The sequence below is a fragment of the Melanerpes formicivorus genome, unplaced genomic scaffold (genome assembly GCF_026170545.1).
Source record: "Melanerpes formicivorus ecotype bairdi unplaced genomic scaffold, bMelFor1.0.p_v2 SCAF_8, whole genome shotgun sequence".
Classification (NCBI taxonomy): Eukaryota; Metazoa; Chordata; class Aves; order Piciformes; family Picidae; genus Melanerpes; species Melanerpes formicivorus.
Window position 1 is genome coordinate 23002842 of NW_027142360.1, and position 16613 is coordinate 23019454.

At 46.2% G+C, this 16613-nt stretch overlaps 4 protein-coding genes across 5 annotated transcripts; 3 read left to right on the top strand and 1 right to left on the bottom strand.

Moving 5' to 3' along the window:
* Positions 1-7492: 7492 nt before the first annotated feature.
* On the top strand, positions 7493-7945 carry LOC137443196 (histone H4). The gene has a single exon (XM_068142665.1). The coding sequence runs from the start codon at positions 7505-7507 to the stop codon at positions 7814-7816; it is 312 nt and encodes a 103-aa protein (XP_067998766.1). The 5' UTR covers positions 7493-7504; the 3' UTR covers positions 7817-7945.
* Positions 7946-8806: 861 nt separating this feature from the next.
* Positions 8807-9196, bottom strand: LOC137443190 (histone H2A type 2-C). Its single transcript, XM_068142660.1, has one exon. The coding sequence runs from the start codon at positions 9194-9196 to the stop codon at positions 8807-8809; it is 390 nt and encodes a 129-aa protein (XP_067998761.1).
* A 1413-nt stretch (positions 9197-10609) lies between these two features.
* Positions 10610-11362, top strand: LOC137443189 (histone H3). Its single transcript, XM_068142659.1, has one exon. The coding sequence runs from the start codon at positions 10742-10744 to the stop codon at positions 11150-11152; it is 411 nt and encodes a 136-aa protein (XP_067998760.1). The 5' UTR covers positions 10610-10741; the 3' UTR covers positions 11153-11362.
* Positions 11363-12234: 872 nt separating this feature from the next.
* Positions 12235-16512, top strand: LOC137443199 (histone H2A type 2-C). Of its 2 annotated transcripts, XM_068142668.1 has the most exons (3): positions 12235-12719; positions 13838-14087; positions 14308-16512. In XM_068142668.1, exons 1-3 carry the CDS (start codon positions 12334-12336, stop codon positions 14320-14322), a joined length of 651 nt encoding a protein of 216 aa, XP_067998769.1. In that variant the 5' UTR covers positions 12235-12333; the 3' UTR covers positions 14323-16512. The 2 variants fall into 2 exon arrangements, with proteins under 2 accessions (XP_067998769.1, XP_067998770.1); XM_068142669.1 differs by lacking the exon at positions 14308-16512 and having other exon boundaries at positions 12235-12724; positions 13838-13912.
* The last annotated feature ends 101 nt before the right edge of the window (positions 16513-16613 follow it).

Genomic DNA, 16613 nt, shown 5'->3' on the forward strand with positions numbered 1-16613 from the left:
GATAATGTATATATCATGAGTACAGTATTTAAGTACATATTCACAACCAAAATTTCAGATCATATAAATCAGATAGTTTAGAGTAAATGTAATCCTCTTTCCTCCTCATTGTTTCATTTGCAATGGCTAAATTGTATAGTAAAAGCATATAAAATAAGCAACCATTTCTGTTTGATGTAAAATTTGGGCTCACTGACTATGAAATCCTGAACAAATGCAATGAGGGGAGAAATTGAAGTCTCTAGATGGAAAGAAAAAAAACGAAACAGCAGAAAAAATGTTGCAGGAAAAGTGCACCTCAGCTCTGTAGTGATTCAGTGGGAAGATAATTGAGAGAGAGATGAATTAAACTGGAAATGTCAAGGTCTTGTTTGTGACCGTGGCATAATATGAAATAAGGATACAGAACTTAAATAAATTGTACTGCATGTGGGTATTGAAGATATACTGCCCCATATGATAAAAATCTAAATGTTTATATATATATAGACACACACATATATACATATATGAAGTCTATATCCTAGACATGTTTGTACATTATGAATGTGACTTTCTAATGACTTTACATAGTGAAATAAAGTAGTAACGTTGAGAGGAGATGCCATGTTAGCAGCTAGTTAGATTTGAATACTCCAGCCCCTTGCTGTGGCTTCACTGAGTGTTACTTCTCATTTATTGGTGACAGAAAATGAGGTGGCTAAAATGGCCACCATCAGTTTTGTCCCAGCAGTTGCTACCCTCTCCCTATTCCCAACAGAGGACATCTAATAATACTCATGGCAACTTTTGATCTCTGAATGTTGCCATCTATTACCTTAAAATAAACTGTAATAAATTCAGAAACTTCATGACACAGACAGAAGCTATGATTTTAATTTATTACTTTTTTTTTTAGCAGCTTTGTGGCAAAGACATAAAATAACTTCAGAGATGTAGAACCATTGTTTGGAACCCAAATGTGCAGAAACAACTTTTAGGCAAGTGAAGGCACATTTGGCAATTTTCACACAGTTTGCTCTGCAGTCATAGCAGGAACAGACACAGATATTCAGGCAAAGAAAAAAAATTGGTGAAGGTTTATTAAAAAAGGCAGGAGTGGCAGATTCACCTCCAGCTGAGTAAATGAGAAAAGACATTAATTCTGGTTGAGGTGTAGGATTTTGTAGAATGGCTTCATAGAGAAGGCTCCACATAGACTGACATGCAGTTTGACTTTCCCAATGAGACTGGAAGGAGGTAGAATTTGTCATTCACTAAGAGGAGGAGAACGATTTCAGGATCTCTAGAGATACTTAGGACAAGGCCATCACTGTAGTGCCTGCTACATCCCAATGACTTCAGTCCTTCTCACCTCATGGCCACAGCAGCAGGTCACACTACATCACAAACCTACGCAAGACTGCAATCTGAACCCTGCAAGTCACTTCCTTTCAGATACTCAGGCCTGTCCAACTTCTGCAGATATCTGTTAAGACCTCTTGGCACAAACAAGATGTATGAACCACAGCCAAGGGCTGGCACTACACCTGAGAGATATCAAACATTCTCATCTCCAGTTTAGGATCTGCCAGTACTTGTTCCTAAGAAAATGAGGTCTGGGTTATATTTAGATATGTTTGCCGTAATGGGAGGTAGCACAGTAGTTGTTCTTCTCAAGCAATTTTTTTTTAAGGAAGCATTACCATGAGAGCTAGCCACACAAATGTCCTGATAGGCTTCTACCCCCTTGTAGGCAAGACCATGCTCAGTCATTCTTGGACAGCTGGAGGTAGTACAGCTGCTAAGCCCCTGCACCTCAGCCCCTCTCCAACCTTAAAGCAACAATTTCCAGCGAGATTTACATGAGGGCCTTTACATTATGTGCTACACTCCTACATACCTGTTCCACAGGAAAGAGGTGTAAATACTCCCTGCAACCTTGATTACACTCCTATTACAGTGTTACACCCATGTATTACTTGCCTTCAGCAACTTCATCCTTCATCTGAGTTACAAATGTAATAATTCATGTGATCCAACCAGTCAGCACAGTTTAACAGCTTTTAACCCTTAGCTAACCCACTAAACTGCAAACTTGCTGCAGCCCAGCAAACAAGTCTCTACCTACATAATGTTGATGTTCCTGCTCCTGCCGTTGGTAAGACTCCTCCTAAGTGTACTAAGGCCACACAAGGCCTTTTTTAATCCAGCATATGGCCAAGCATCTGTAGTGAGCAAGGCAAATAGGGTAGGGCAATTGATGACTGTCCCCAGAGACTCAGCTTCCTGGAATGCTGAACACTCCTCCCTGTACTTTTGGTTAGGGGTTGGGGCAACTATTGTGGCTTCCCTTCATTATAGACATGACATGTAATTTGGGAATTGAAAACCTATTGTCCAAAACCTAGATATGTCCATAGTTAGGAGGCACTGGGGGAAATGCCCTGCCATGGAAAGTGAAAGGAAAAGAAAACAAATAAACAAAACAAACAAACCAAACCAACCAACCAAACAAACAAAAAAGCACCAAAAACTCAGTAGGGGAAAACTCTTCCCAGAATAACTGTTTGGGAATCTACCAGGTTAATACACTTTTACCTTTCTCACACACAAGCAAAGAAAAGATTCCCACAGTTGGATATCAAAAAATCTATGGTGCCAAGCCCACTTTTTCCCCAGCACCCTGTCACTTCTGTATGCTTTCTGCTCTCCACTCTTTCCTACTCATGTGCCAGTGCTCCTTGTGAACACAGCTTAGAGACAGGGAATGATCTGGGAGTGGGTAGAGGGAGCTTCTGCTGTCCTACTCTGCTGTAGTGAGGTCTCATCTCTATTATTGTGTCCAGTTCTGGGCTGACCAGTTCAAGAGAGACAGGGAACTACTGGAAGCTCCAGCACAGGGGTACAAGGATGATTAAAGGCATAGAACATTTGTTTTATGAGGAGATTCTGAGACCTGGAGATATTTAGTTTGAAGAAGAGAAGTCTGAGAGGGAATCTGATCCACATTTACAAATACCATAAGGGTAGATGTCAAAATAATGGGACTAGTCTCTTTTCAAAGGTGTGAATTAGGGGCAAGGGACACAAACTGGAACACAGGAAATTCAACCTCAACATGATGGAAAACCTCTTTCCTGTGAGGGTGATGGAGCACTGGAAGAAGCTTCCCAGAGAAGTTTTAGAGTTTCCTTCTCTGAAGAATTTCAAAACCCACCTAGATATGTTCCTGTGTGGCTTAGCCTAGGTGATCCTGCTTTATCAGGGAGGTTTGGAGTAAATGATCTTCAGAGGTCGCTTCCAACCATTACCATTCTCTGATTCTGTGATGTGTGACCAATTCACATTCTCCCTGTAGCCATAGCCATGGGTGCATGCACAGCTGATTTGCAGTCCACCATTTCCCTGGCTGGTGGTACCCCGGCACTGATGGGGCTTCCATATACATTTAGGTTAACAGGCAAGCCATTTTTTGCCACTCAGGCAGTGATGGTGGCACCCAGACACTGTGTAGGCTGATTTTCTGCCATCAGTGAGAGCCAAAGCACTGTGTCACACACTATGAGAAGATGCTCTCATTAAGTGATACTGCCTTACTGGTTTTCCTCAGAGGTGTGGAGGTAAAGCAGGTTCTGGCTCCAGATAATGCTGTTTGTGCCATCTTTCTAGAGAAGGAGTACCATAAAATAGTGGGGTGGCAGCAGTATACGCTGGTTGTCATCCCATGGAAGATAGATAAAAAGTGTTGAAGAGCTGTTCAGAGTGCTGTAGCTTATGTTTTTTACAGTACATGCTTTGCAGATCTGCAGTCCGTAAGAAGATCTGATAAGGCACATGGAGAACAGGGAAGTGATTCAAGACAGCCAGCATGGCTTTACTAAAGGCAAGTCCTAGTCCTAGTGGCTTTCTACATTATTAGATAAGGGAAGGGCAATAGATGTCATCTGTCTGGACTTCTGCAAAGCCTTTGACACAGTGGCTCATGACATCATTCTTTCTATCTGGAAAGATATGGATTTAGTGAGTGGACTGTTTGGTGGGTAAGGAACTGGCTAGATGGTCACATCCAGAGGGTAGTGGTCAATGGCTCAATGCTTGGATGAATACAGGTGCCAAGTGGTGTCCCTCGGGGGTCTCTACTGGGACCAGTGTTGTTTAATGTCATCAACAGTGATATAGACAGTGGGATCAACTGTACCCTCAGCAAGTTTGTAGATGACATCAAGCCAAGCAATGCAGTCAGTATGATATAGAGACAGGATGTCATGCAGAGGGACCTGGATAAGCTGGAGAACTAGGCCCAGGTGAACTTCATGATGTTCAACAAGGCCAAATGCAAAATACTGCACCTCAGGTCAGAGCACTCTCAATTATCAATGCAGGGTCAGAGAGGATATGATAGAGAGCAGCCCTGTGGAAAAGGACTTAGGGGTGCTGGTGGATAAGAAGCTGGACATGAGCCAGCAACACACACTTTCAGCCCAGAAGGCAAATAACATACTGGGCTTCATCAAAAGCAGCATGGCCAGCAGATGGAGAGAGGTGATTCTGTCACATCACTCTGCTCTAGTGAGACCTCACCTGGAGTACTGTGTCCAGCTCTGGGGCACTCAACACAGAAAGGACATGGACCTGATGGAGAGGGTCCAGAGGAGGGCCACAAAAGTAATCGGAGGGCTGGAGAACCTCTCCTGTGACAACAAGCTAAGAGGGTTTGTGGTGTTGATCCTGGAGAAGAGAAGTTCCAAGGAGACTTTATAGTGGCCTTCCAGTACCTGAAGGGGGATCCATAAGAAAACTGGGGAGGGACTGCCCAGAAGAGCATGTAGCACTAGGACAAGGGCAGTGGTTTTAAGCTAGAGCAGGGTAGATACAGATTGCATTTCAGGAAGAATTTCTTTACTGTGAGGGTGGTAGAACACTGGAACCTCTAGAGGTCCTTTCCAACCCAGTACATCCTATAATTCTGTTCTATGTTAAGATGGTGACAGAGTGGTGCTGTCCCTGGTTAGGATGTCATCCAGACTGCTGTGGTACTAGAGGGGCCAGTTGATGTCCAGATTGCCCCACAATATGCAAAGGAGGGCAGACACTCATTACTTCTGCTATCAGGCAGTCAGGAATTCAGGAGTGTGGCTTCACAGGCTCATAAGATTATGAGAATACAGTGCAGGCACATTGAAGAAGAATGCATTTCACCTATTTTATGTGCAGCTTGCTTTGTATGATCTGGGTTGCAGAAAGAAGGATTTCCGTAAATTAAGTCTAAATCTTGGTTGTCCTAAGCAAGATATGTTGTTTGTTTTTTTTTTCCTGTTTTGGAACTGAAAATGCTAAACCAAGTTTTAGTTGATTAGTGCATAAATCAAGGAAGAATTAATGAATCACTAAAGAGCAGAATAACAAGTGAGCACTGAGGTGTAAAAACCAGCTTGTGTCCAGCTATATAGAGGTGGTAAGTGAAGGGAAACTAGGTGGGGGTTTGGGTTTACTCAAAGTGACACAGAGGACACCAGCACAAAAGGAAACTTTATAGGCAAAATTATCCAGGCCTGGTGAGAAAAGGGCCTGCTAATCAGCGAGGCAAACAGCTGAGGAATTCTGACATTGGCTATCCAGATCTAATGCACACTTATTTATATAAACATCTCCCTGTGGGGAAAAACAGCCAACCAACCAATAAACCAATCCAAAATGAAAAGAAACCAAAGTAAAGAGAAACAAACAGAACACCAAACAATCAAAAAACCCAGACAAATAACCACAAAAACCCCAAAACACAAAAAAAAAAAACAAAAACCAAAGCCTAAAAGGAGGAAAATGTGCAATCTGTGCTTGTTTTACTAATCTGGAGAAGGAAATAGGCCTTGACATGCTTGAAAACATACAAAGATTTTAAGGGTTTCTACTGTCAGTCACAGCCCTGAGTGGGGACGCTAATGCTTGTTTGCATTTGACACTAATGAAAAGAAAAGCTTCTTACCCTTTAAAACCGTTTGTTTTGGTTTCCTCCCCCCCGTCTTTCATCTTACAATGTGCATTTATTCTTCTAACATTCTGGTTTGTATTATCTATGGGGAGTTTTTTTTGGTCACCTTCCACTCTCTAGGGTAGCAGTGTCACCTGGTTATCATCAATGCAGTGCTGAAAAAACAGAGGAACATAAATCAGTTTTCAGGGTCAGGCAGTGACAGTCTTATATAAAATATCAGAGCTGACAGGTACTGGCAAATAATTACCTCAGCCTTATACATTTAGGTCCCATCACTCAAACCTTCCCTCCTGGAGAGATTGTGACCAAGGCAGAAGCAAATGTCAGTATCAATGAGACAAAGGGTTGTCAGAGTTCACAAAGACCTGCCTGAACACTTCTTTCTGAAAGGATCTCTTCTCTCTTTCTGGATAATTTTGTGTGTTCAGCCATGATGAGGACAGGCAAACACTCCATACTGGAATTTTGCTAATCTCATATGCCCAGTAAGCCCTAGCTAGGATAAGGGCAAGTGGAAAGGATAGACAGCAAAATGGGGTATAGGTTTAGGAGTCATGATGACCAATTTTTGGAATTATCAAGCCATACTACAATAAGAGATGTCACTGGCAATGAGTAATGGAAGGAAAACATACTGCATGAAAGAGTATCTATTCACTGTGAATGACCTCAGGCCTTTGAAAACACGCAGGTATACATGCATGGAGCTAACTTAATATTTTTTCTTGTACATTTCATATGCATGAGTAGTTTTAATCCAGTTAGTAGCTGTGATTTGAACAGAAATGAAACATGTCCAGGGCATCTGGGACTTGACACAAGGCAACAGTCCAGACACAGGATTTAAACTAAAGGTCCTTCTTTAATTCTACGATGAAAAAGCCCTTTGGGGACTCCTCGAAGATGCTACAGCATGAGAATCAGGCATAGCCAACTCTGTGAAAAACAAGTATACTTCTTTCAGGTGGCAGGTGAAGGCACAGTCATAATTTTGTAGATGCTTTACAGCCTAAGTTAAATAGTAGTATAAGGCAGTGGAGGTAACCTGTTAGCTTTCCCATTTAGCAGCTGGGTCTCAGTAGTGCTGTTGAGTCCTTGCCATGTGACCTTGGGAGTGCAGACACGGCCTGAATGACCTTCCCAACGCTCGTCGGGGCCACAGAACTACTGGGTCCTTTCGCAGAGCCGCGATCACCCCCCGCAAAGAGGAAAGACCTGTGCAAGGCCATCCCGGCCGGAAGGAAATCAGACGGAAAATGGCGTTACAGAGGCACCGGAGCTGAAGGACAGCAAGCGAGGAGGAGGCGGAAACAAGTGAGAGACTCAGCGAAACTGAGCGGGACCTAGGGGAGGTGCCCGAGAGAAGCGAAGGGCCAAGGCCCCGCCTCTCCGGGCCCGCAGAAAGGAACAGAGGCACAGGCCCCACCCCCGCCAGCCGTCCCCTCCCCTGTTCCCAAACAGGTCGGACCCACACGCATAAAAACCTTTGGGCAGTAGTACCTTTACCAGTTGGATCCTACAAGCGTTGTCATGTCTGGCAGAGGCAAAGGCGGGAAAGGGCTCGGCAAAGGCGGTGCCAAGCGCCACCGCAAGGTGTTGCGCGATAATATCCAGGGCATCACCAAGCCCGCCATCCGCCGCTTGGCCCGCCGTGGCGGAGTCAAGCGTATTTCTGGCCTCATCTACGAAGAAACTCGTGGTGTGCTGAAGGTTTTCCTGGAGAACGTGATCCGAGATGCTGTCACCTACACTGAGCACGCCAAGAGGAAGACTGTGACGGCCATGGACGTGGTTTATGCACTCAAGCGCCAGGGACGTACCCTGTACGGCTTTGGTGGTTAAATCTTTGTCTTCCTGGACCACTCTGAAAACCCAAAGGCTCTTTTAAGAGCCACCCACATTTTCATTTCAAAGAGCTGTGTCATGGCAGGTTTGGTTTTTTTTTTTTTGGCACTACTGTACTACTATTTCCACACGTATGTTCTCTTGCCATGGGGGTTTTCCTCCAGCTTCTGGCTGCCTTGCGGCTACACTTGTTTGCTGGGTTTTGTTTTATTAAGTGCACTGCTGCTCGCAGGTTTTCTGCGCCTGCTTTACCGGTAGCTTCTCTCGGACAACTTTACTGTGCTAATAATTCCTGAAAATTGCAATATTAGGGGCTTCAGTGGCTTGCTTTACATAAAAATAAAAAAAAAGGTGGGGGGAGGGAACATTTTCCCCGAGACAACAAAATAGGAAAAAAAGGCATAACCTGCCTCTTGTCTGCCTAAGCCCTCCACTACACAGGCTCGGATACTTCCTTTCACCTTCCTGCTTATGCCTCAAGCTGAGGAACTGCACAGGCTAAGCTAGGTTCATTCAGTTGGTGGGGCGTACTTTCTTGGGCAGGGTGGGGAGTAGAAAGGCAGCCGCCCAACGCGGCCGACGCTCCGGGTGTGAACCGGTTAAGCGCCCCCCACCCCTCCCTCCCCCCCTTTCAAAAAGACTGCGCGGGACAGTGGCTCTGAGACTTACGCTCTCCCGGCTTTCGCCTGGGCACCGCAACCCTCCTTCAAATCTGTTTCCCTCCCAGCATGTGGGAACAACCGCACAAGACCCCGGCAGAGTCGGAGATGTAGGGACCAGACATTCCTTCCGGGCTTAAAACAGCCGGCACAATTGAGACTTCAGTAACTGTAGAACATTAGGTCCTCACTGCCCTGCTTTCATGGCCTTAAGAAATGCATCCCCCCAGCACCCACTTGGGAGCAACTCAAGCTCTTTTTCTGAATTTGTTGGTGGCTCTGAAAAGAGCCTTTGGGTTTAGTTTCTGTGCCGTTAACCAGGCCCACTTTACTTGCTCTTTGCCTTGTGGCTCTCAGTCTTCTTGGGCAGCAGCACGGCCTGGATGTTGGGCAGCACTCCACCCTGCGCGATCGTCACCTTGCCCAGCAACTTGTTCAGCTCCTCGTCGTTGCGGATGGCCAGCTGCAGGTGGCGGGGAATGATGCGCGTCTTCTTGTTGTCGCGGGCAGCGTTGCCTGCTAGCTCCAGGATTTCAGCCGTCAGGTACTCCAGCACGGCCGCCAGGTACACCGGGGCGCCGGCACCCACTCGCTCTGCGTAGTTGCCCTTGCGCAGCAATCGGTGGACGCGGCCCACGGGGAACTGAAGCCCAGCCCGTGAAGAGCGCGACTTGGCCTTGGCCCGAGCCTTCCCGCCTTGCTTTCCGCGCCCCGACATCTTTCAGATCTTAACTGAAGAGCAAACAGAACCCCACTAGTACTCAAAAGAAGCAGCTGGACTTGCTAAACTCTCGGGCCTGCCTTTTATACCTCTTCCCCTTGTGCGCTCGCCGGCTCCTGATAGGCCCTGGCTCCTATCGCGGAGCGTTCACCCAATGGCCACGCGAATCTCGTTTTGTCCAATAGCGACGGGAGCAGCTCCGACGGTCCTCCGACGCGGCCAATCAGAATGCCGGAGAGGCGGGATTCAGCAGTCAGCTCCGCTGGTACGGAATGTTTGCTGCCGCCACAGCTGCAGCCACAGCCAGCATTAAAAAGGGGAGATTACTGGAATTAGAGAAAGGCGGTGGCACGCTTCCCCCAGGTCTTTCTCCCCGGCTCTTTTCCCAGCTGAAAGATTCCGCCCCTCTCCCATCACTGGGGTCCAAATGTTGCGACCCTCTTTGTACTGGAGGAACAGCAGAGCTTACTTTCTTCTCTCCCGCTCTCCCCTTCCTCCCCCGGCCCCAACCGAAATGCACAGAGTGAGAAAGTGTTGACACAAGGTCTCTGCTCTTTCTGAAGTGTTAAACATTTTTCCTGTACTCAATCTGTCTGAAATAAAGTTGCAGCGTTGTGAGGAACTTTCTGTTCTCCCTACTATCTATCAGACAGGACAAGCTGAAATGCCCTGAAATGTGCCAGAGGAGATTTAGATTGGATATTAGTAAACATTTATTTGCTGCAAGGGTGGACTGGGATTGGAATAGGTAGTCTAGGGAGGTGTTTGAGTCACCATGCCTGGGACACTTTAAGAAACGTGGACGTGGCATTTTGGGATATTGATTAGTGCACATGTTACTTTTAGGTTGATGGCTGGATTTGACAATCTTAAGGGTCTTTTCATTCTGAAACATTTCTATGCTTGAACATAGGATTCACAGCTGCTAGAAAGGGTTTATCTCTCTCTTTTGATTATAGTTTCTAATATATCAATTTTAATTTTTCTATCTACTTTTTTTTTAATTACCATTAAATTGATTAAATTTTCTTTCCCTATAGTGCATATCTGTTTTGCAACATTTAAATGTATCTAAACAAAAAGGTAGCTCCAGAGAAATGTCATTCCTGTTAAGTCTCCGAGTAAACATCAGCTAAAAAAAAATCTACAGTGAAATGAAACGTTTTACTATTCTTTAATATGATTTTCTTACAAACAGGAAATGTTAATGGAGTCATGCAATGCTGAAAACAAACCTGAGTGTCTATGATATATTAATGGTCTACGGAAATTTAAAAAGAAAAAAAAAAAAAAGAAAGAAAGAAAGAGAAAATACAGTGACAAAGGGATGATTTTTTTAGTAGGCACAGCATGCTCTAAGAACAAAGAGGAGGCTCTGGGCATTACCAGAGAGTGGCGGGATTTTTAAACTTTGAATCCACCAATGAGATTTAGCATTTATCCAACTGCCTATCAGAGAAGAGCCTAGCGCTATATATACTGCTCGGACGCCGACAGAGCCCCAGTGTGTTTGTAGGAGTCTCAGATAGTCTCTTAACAGCTATGGCACGTACAAAGCAGACCGCGCGGAAGTCCACCGGCGGGAAAGCTCCCCGCAAACAACTGGCCACCAAGGCGGCTCGCAAGAGCGCCCCGGCCACGGGCGGCGTGAAGAAGCCCCATCGCTACCGCCCCGGCACCGTGGCTCTCCGCGAGATCCGGCGCTACCAGAAGTCGACTGAGCTGCTGATCCGCAAGCTGCCTTTCCAGCGCCTGGTGCGTGAGATCGCACAGGACTTCAAGACCGACCTGCGCTTCCAGAGCTCTGCCGTGATGGCTCTGCAGGAGGCGAGCGAGGCCTATTTGGTGGGGCTGTTCGAGGACACCAACCTGTGTGCCATCCATGCTAAGCGTGTCACTATTATGCCCAAGGACATCCAGCTGGCCCGCCGCATCCGTGGTGAACGTGCATAAGCTGGTTTAAAAAGCAACAATGTCATAAAACCCCAACAAAAAGGCTCTTTTAAGAGCCACTCCATACACAATATAAGGAGCTGTAGCACTGACTTTTACCACTAATACCTCAAAGCTCACCTAACATTTATTTTCTTGAAACAGTTACATTGCTAAACTATGCAAAAGTTGTAATAAGTGAATTAATTCCATCAGACAGTGCCTTCAGTGTGCTGTTTGCCTAAGCCTCATTTGCTTGATTTGGACCAAGGGGCTTGAGGTCTGCACAGTAAAGCAAGCTGTCATGTTTCTCCAAGGCAAAAAATTCCTGATATGTTTAATTTTCTTAGTTGATATTTCCTGTGAAACAAGCTTCAGAGGTTTTGTTTACATATATTCAAATATTTTTTAAAAATCCTAAAGGTGAAACAAAATTATTGCAGTGAAGAGAGGTTTGATATAAAGAATATTTAAAACTGATTCTAGAAGTCATAAATTTCATGAAATAGCATTTTAAAACTCTCAAAAATACAAAGGAAGATAAAAGGGAAAAATGAAATACAGAAAAGTTGTAAGGATTTTTAAGCGTCAAGCAGGAAAAGCAGAAACGTTTTTAAACACACGTGCCCTCTGTGCATTTGGTTGGGTAGGACACGGAGGAGGTGGGGGGGGGGAAGCGGAGAGAAAGGAGAGCGGCAGAGTACAGAGTAAGCTATGGTGTTTCTCCAGGTTAAAGAATCCTGTAAGATGTTGGAGGGTCGGAAGATTTGGAGGCTACCCGGTGATGGGAGAGGGGCGGAATCTTTCAGCTGGGAAAAGAGCCGGGGAGAAAGACCTGGGGGAAGCGTGCCGCCGCCTTTCACCGCTTCCAGTAATCTCCCCTTTTTACTGCTGGCTGTGGCTGTAGCTGTGGCGGCAGCAAACATTCCGTACGAGCGGAGCTGACTGCTGAATCCCACCTCTCCGGCATTCTGATTGGCCGCGTCGAAGGACCGTCGGAGCTGCTCCCGTCGCTATTGGACAAAACGAGATTCGCGTGGCCATTGGGGTGAACGCTCCGCGATAGGAGCCAGGGCCTATCAGGAGCCGGAGAGCGCGCAAGGGGAAGAGGTATAAAAGGCAGGCCCGAGAGTTTAGCAAATTCATCTGCTTCTCTTTAGCGTTCGTGGGGTTCTGTTTGCTCTTCAGTTAAGATCTGAAAGATGTCGGGGCGCGGAAAGCAAGGCGGGAAGGCTCGGGCCAAGGCCAAGTCGCGCTCTTCACGGGCTGGGCTTCAGTTTCCCGTGGGCCGTGTCCACCGATTGCTGCGCAAGGGCAACTACGCAGAGCGAGTGGGTGCTGGCGCCCCGGTGTACCTGGCGGCCGTGCTGGAGTACCTGACGGCTGAAATCCTGGAGCTGGCAGGCAACGCTGCCCGCGACAACAAGAAGACGCGCATCATTCCCCGCCACCTGCAGCTGGCCATCCGCAACGACGAGGAGCTGAACAAGCTGCTGGGCAAGGTGACGATCGCGCAGGGTGGAGTGCTGCCCAACATCCAGGCTGTGCTGCTGCCCAAGAAGACTGAGAGCCACAAAGCAAAGAGCAAGTAAAGTGGGCCCGGTTAACGGTGTCGAGCACAGAAACTAAACCCAAAGGCTCTTTTCAGAGCCACCCACTGTTTCATGAAAGAGCTTGAGTTGCTCCCAAGTGGGTGCTGGGGGGGACCCTGTGCATGCATTTGTTTCTTAAGGCCATGAAAGCAGGGCAGTGAGGACCTAATGTTCTACAGTTAGTTACTGAAGTCTCAATTGTGCCGGCTATTCCAAATCTGGACGAATAGTCCGGGCCCTGCACCTCCACCCATGCCGGAGCCTTGTGCGGTGGTTCTCGCAGGTTGGGAGAGGAACAGGTTGGTGGGAGGGTTGCGGTGCCAGGCGAAAGCCCGGAGTGTAAGTCTCTCAGAGCCACTGTCCCGCGCAGTCTTTGAAAGGGAAGGCCGCTTAACCCGTTCACAGCCGGAGCATCGGCCACGTTAGGCGGCTGTCTTTCTACTCTCTACCCTGCCCAGGAAAGTACGCCCCGCCACTTTAAGGAACCTAGCTTAGCCTGTGCAGTTCCTCAGCTTGAGGTATAAACAGGCAGGTGAAAGGAAGCATCCGAGGCTGTGCAGTGGAGGGCTTAGGCAGACAAGAGGTATGTTTTGCTCTTTTTTCCTGTTTTGTTGTCTTGGGAGAAATGTTCCCTTGGCCCCCCCCCCCCCCCTTTTTTTTGTCTGATGTAAAGCAAGCCGTTGAAGTTCAGAATGTTGCAGTATCCTGGAACTGCTGGCACAGCGAGGTTGTCTGAGAGGAAATGCCGTTAAAGCAGGCGCAGAAGACCTGCGAAGAAAAACAATGCAACAGCAGAGTACTTCATGAAACAAAAGGCAATACACAAATGTATCCATCCACATGGCAACCAGAAAGCTAGGGAAAGATCCTGGTAGTAATGAAGAGAATAAAAACTAACAAATAATGGATGAAGATAGGGCAACACAGATAGACTGGTATCATGACACAGCTCTTTGAAATGAAAATGTGGGTGGCTCTTAAAAGAGCCTTTGGGTTTTCAGAGTGGTCCAGAAGACAAAGATTTAACCACCAAAGCCGTACAGGGTACGTCCCTGGCGCTTGAGTGCATAAACCACGTCCATGGCCGTCACAGTCTTCCTCTTGGCGTGCTCAGTGTAGGTGACAGCATCACGGATCACGTTCTCCAGGAAAACCTTCAGCACACCGCGAGTTTCTTCGTAGATGAGGCCAGAAATACGCTTGACTCCACCACGGCGGGCCAGACGGCGGATGGCGGGCTTGGTGATGCCCTGGATGTTATCGCGCAGCACTTTGCGGTGGCGCTTGGCACCGCCTTTGCCGAGCCCTTTCCCGCCTTTGCCTCTGCCAGACATGACACCGCTTGTAGGATCCAACTGGTAAAGGTATTACTGCCCAATGGTTTTTATGCATGTGGGTCCGACCTGTTTGGGAACAGGGGAGGGGACGGCTGGAGGGGTGGGGCCTGTGCCTCTGTTCCTTTCTGTGGGCCCGGAGAGGCGGGGCCTTGGCCCTTCGCTTCTCTCGGGCACCTCCCCTAGGTCCCGCTCAGTTTCGCTGAGTCTCTCTCTTGTTTCCGCCTCCTCCTCGCTTGCTGTCCTTCAGCTCCGGTGCCTCTGAAGCGCCTTTCTCCGGCACCTTCTCCTCCGGGCGCAGTAGCTGAGCACTGACCACCTGTGAAGGCCGGACACGTCCCCTCAGCTGCTGTTTTCGGTAGTGGGGCTGGTACTAGCTGTGCTACTGTTGGTCCTCGTGCAGCGCCTTTGTGTCCACGGTTTGGGATTCTTGCGGCTCCCGCCTTCCTGTGGAGGGGGTTAGCCCTTTGCCCACTCTGTTGTGAGGGGCCGAAAAGCGTCCAGAGGCACCCTCCCTGGCTCCGCCGGTTTTATCCTCTCCTGCCATCTGCTGGGCATTTTTATTTCCTTAGAACCTTTCCCCATTGATTTTTCGACATGGCATAAGTGTCTGGCATAAGTGTCTAGCAGTGCCTGTTTAACTTTCTGCTGTTGGCCTTCATTTTCGTGCTTACTATGACTATTTTAATTGTTACTGCACTGTTCTATGTTCAGCACATTTCCTTGCACTCCTAATTTCGAGTTCCTTTGAAGCTGTTCTCCATGACAGAGTCTTATAAACTGCCTGAAGATGATAGATTTGCAGTGAATGTGAACATTCCAGGCAGTACGTTGAATTTCTTTTCCTTTCCCTCACATGCATTTTATATAAGTGTTTGCCTAGAAAATAATGAACAATTATTAGTGATTTATAAGGAAATAGTCAAGTATAGCAAATACAGTGTTAGGTATCTATGAAGATTCTAAAAGCACTTCTTGCAGTTTTTCTTCCTTTTGTTCCTTTTCTTAACTTTTTTCCTTCATAAATCAGCAGAATAGAGTATCGTGTGTGGGTTGGGTTTGGTGGTTTTGTATTTGTTGCTTTTCAGGAAATCAGTACCAAAATATTTCATACTCAAGTGAAATTCTGATCTCTATGTTTTGAATTTGACTCTTCATATTTCACTGAAGTGTGAAAAAGGAGCATGTCAGCTCTAAACTGAAGTTCAAATTGTTCACAACTGCAGTCAACATTAGAAATCACCCTGAATCACCCTGTGCCCTGGCCTTTGTTCATGTAAATGTTCCTAAACACTTTCAAATGCATGGCACCTATTGTGTTTTGTGCTCATATTTGGCACTTCACTGAATTACATTTCAATTATGATTCCTCTGATTATCTTCCTCTCCTCTCTCTGCTTCAATATATGCTGAAAAAAAAAGTCACCTGGTAAATGTCTTATGTCCAAAGATTAAAGTCTTCACAAAATAAAGCATCAGGAGTTTGGCTGCTGGGACACAGACTCCTGAATTTTGAGGGTTCATTCAAAAGTTCTTAAAAAAAAGGTGGATGGAATCTCTCTTGAGAGCATTGCTGAATTACAGTTGCAGTTTGCAGACATCAGATTCTGCATAAACATCTCTTCTGTGTTATGCAAGTGCTCAAAAGATTAATCCATTTCCTATTAGAGGATGAAAGCAGTTGAAGAATTCAAGTGGGATTGTAGCTCTATGTTAGCAGAAGAAACAACTGACATTTTATGTAACCTTAGTAGAAGAAAATGGTCTGAAGTAGCCATCAGAGCTTGGGCCTGTTGCACAGCAACAGGAATTAGGGTAACATGTATCAATGAAGCCGGGGAACTCCCTATACTATTCTTGCCACCTGGAGGTAAACAAAATGAGTTCCAAGTGTGTTGGGAGTTTTGCGAACATCCCTGGCTTCCCTCACTGCTATATTAAAATTTGTGCCATCCCTGGAGTTTTTAAATGGCAAGAACTGCCAGCTGCTTGTGGGCAAGGCTCTGTTTGCATCCTTACTCTACAATTCTGGGAGGACCTTTGATACAACTTTTAGAAAAACACTGTAGGTCACCTCATTCTTCAAGGAGCTTTGGGAATCTCGGACCTGGATAAAGATTCCTTTTAGCCCATATTTATTATTAGCTCTAAGCTGTGAACTAAGCGCAAGTCGTTTGTTCTCATCCTTGAAGTACTGAGCTGGCTCCAGCAGCAGCCTTTAGCTCTAATGCTTTGTCAGAAATTGATTTTGCCCCATAGGTGCATTAAAAAAAAAAAAAAAGAATAAGAAGTTCCAATTCCTTGGAGTTTCTTCATTCTGAGCAGCAGGGTGAGCCTCACCATGTTGGAAACCATAATTGAGTGGGAAGAAAAGAAATTGGCTGCTCTGCCATGATGGTAATTAATGTGCACATGTATGATGGTAAGGACAATAATTCATCAAGATTTGCTATAAGACAACTTCAATTTCCTTCTAATTCAGGAAAATAAAGCACAATAGGTAAAAATGAAAGTATTAAAATATTCCTTTGTGTACAAGTCCTTAAAGCTGCTGTT

Coding starts and splice junctions, on each gene's coding strand:
- LOC137443189 (XM_068142659.1), top strand. CDS start 10,742: ATGGCACGTACAAAGCAGACCGCGCGGAAGTCCACCGGCGGGAAAGCT.
- LOC137443190 (XM_068142660.1), bottom strand. CDS start 9,196: ATGTCGGGGCGCGGAAAGCAAGGCGGGAAGGCTCGGGCCAAGGCCAAG.
- LOC137443196 (XM_068142665.1), top strand. CDS start 7,505: ATGTCTGGCAGAGGCAAAGGCGGGAAAGGGCTCGGCAAAGGCGGTGCC.
- LOC137443199 (XM_068142668.1), top strand. CDS start 12,334: ATGTCGGGGCGCGGAAAGCAAGGCGGGAAGGCTCGGGCCAAGGCCAAG. Junction 12,720..13,837: donor AGCCACAAAGCAAAGAGCAA/GTAAAGTGGGCC, acceptor TGGCGTGCTCAG/TGTAGGTGACAGCATCACGG.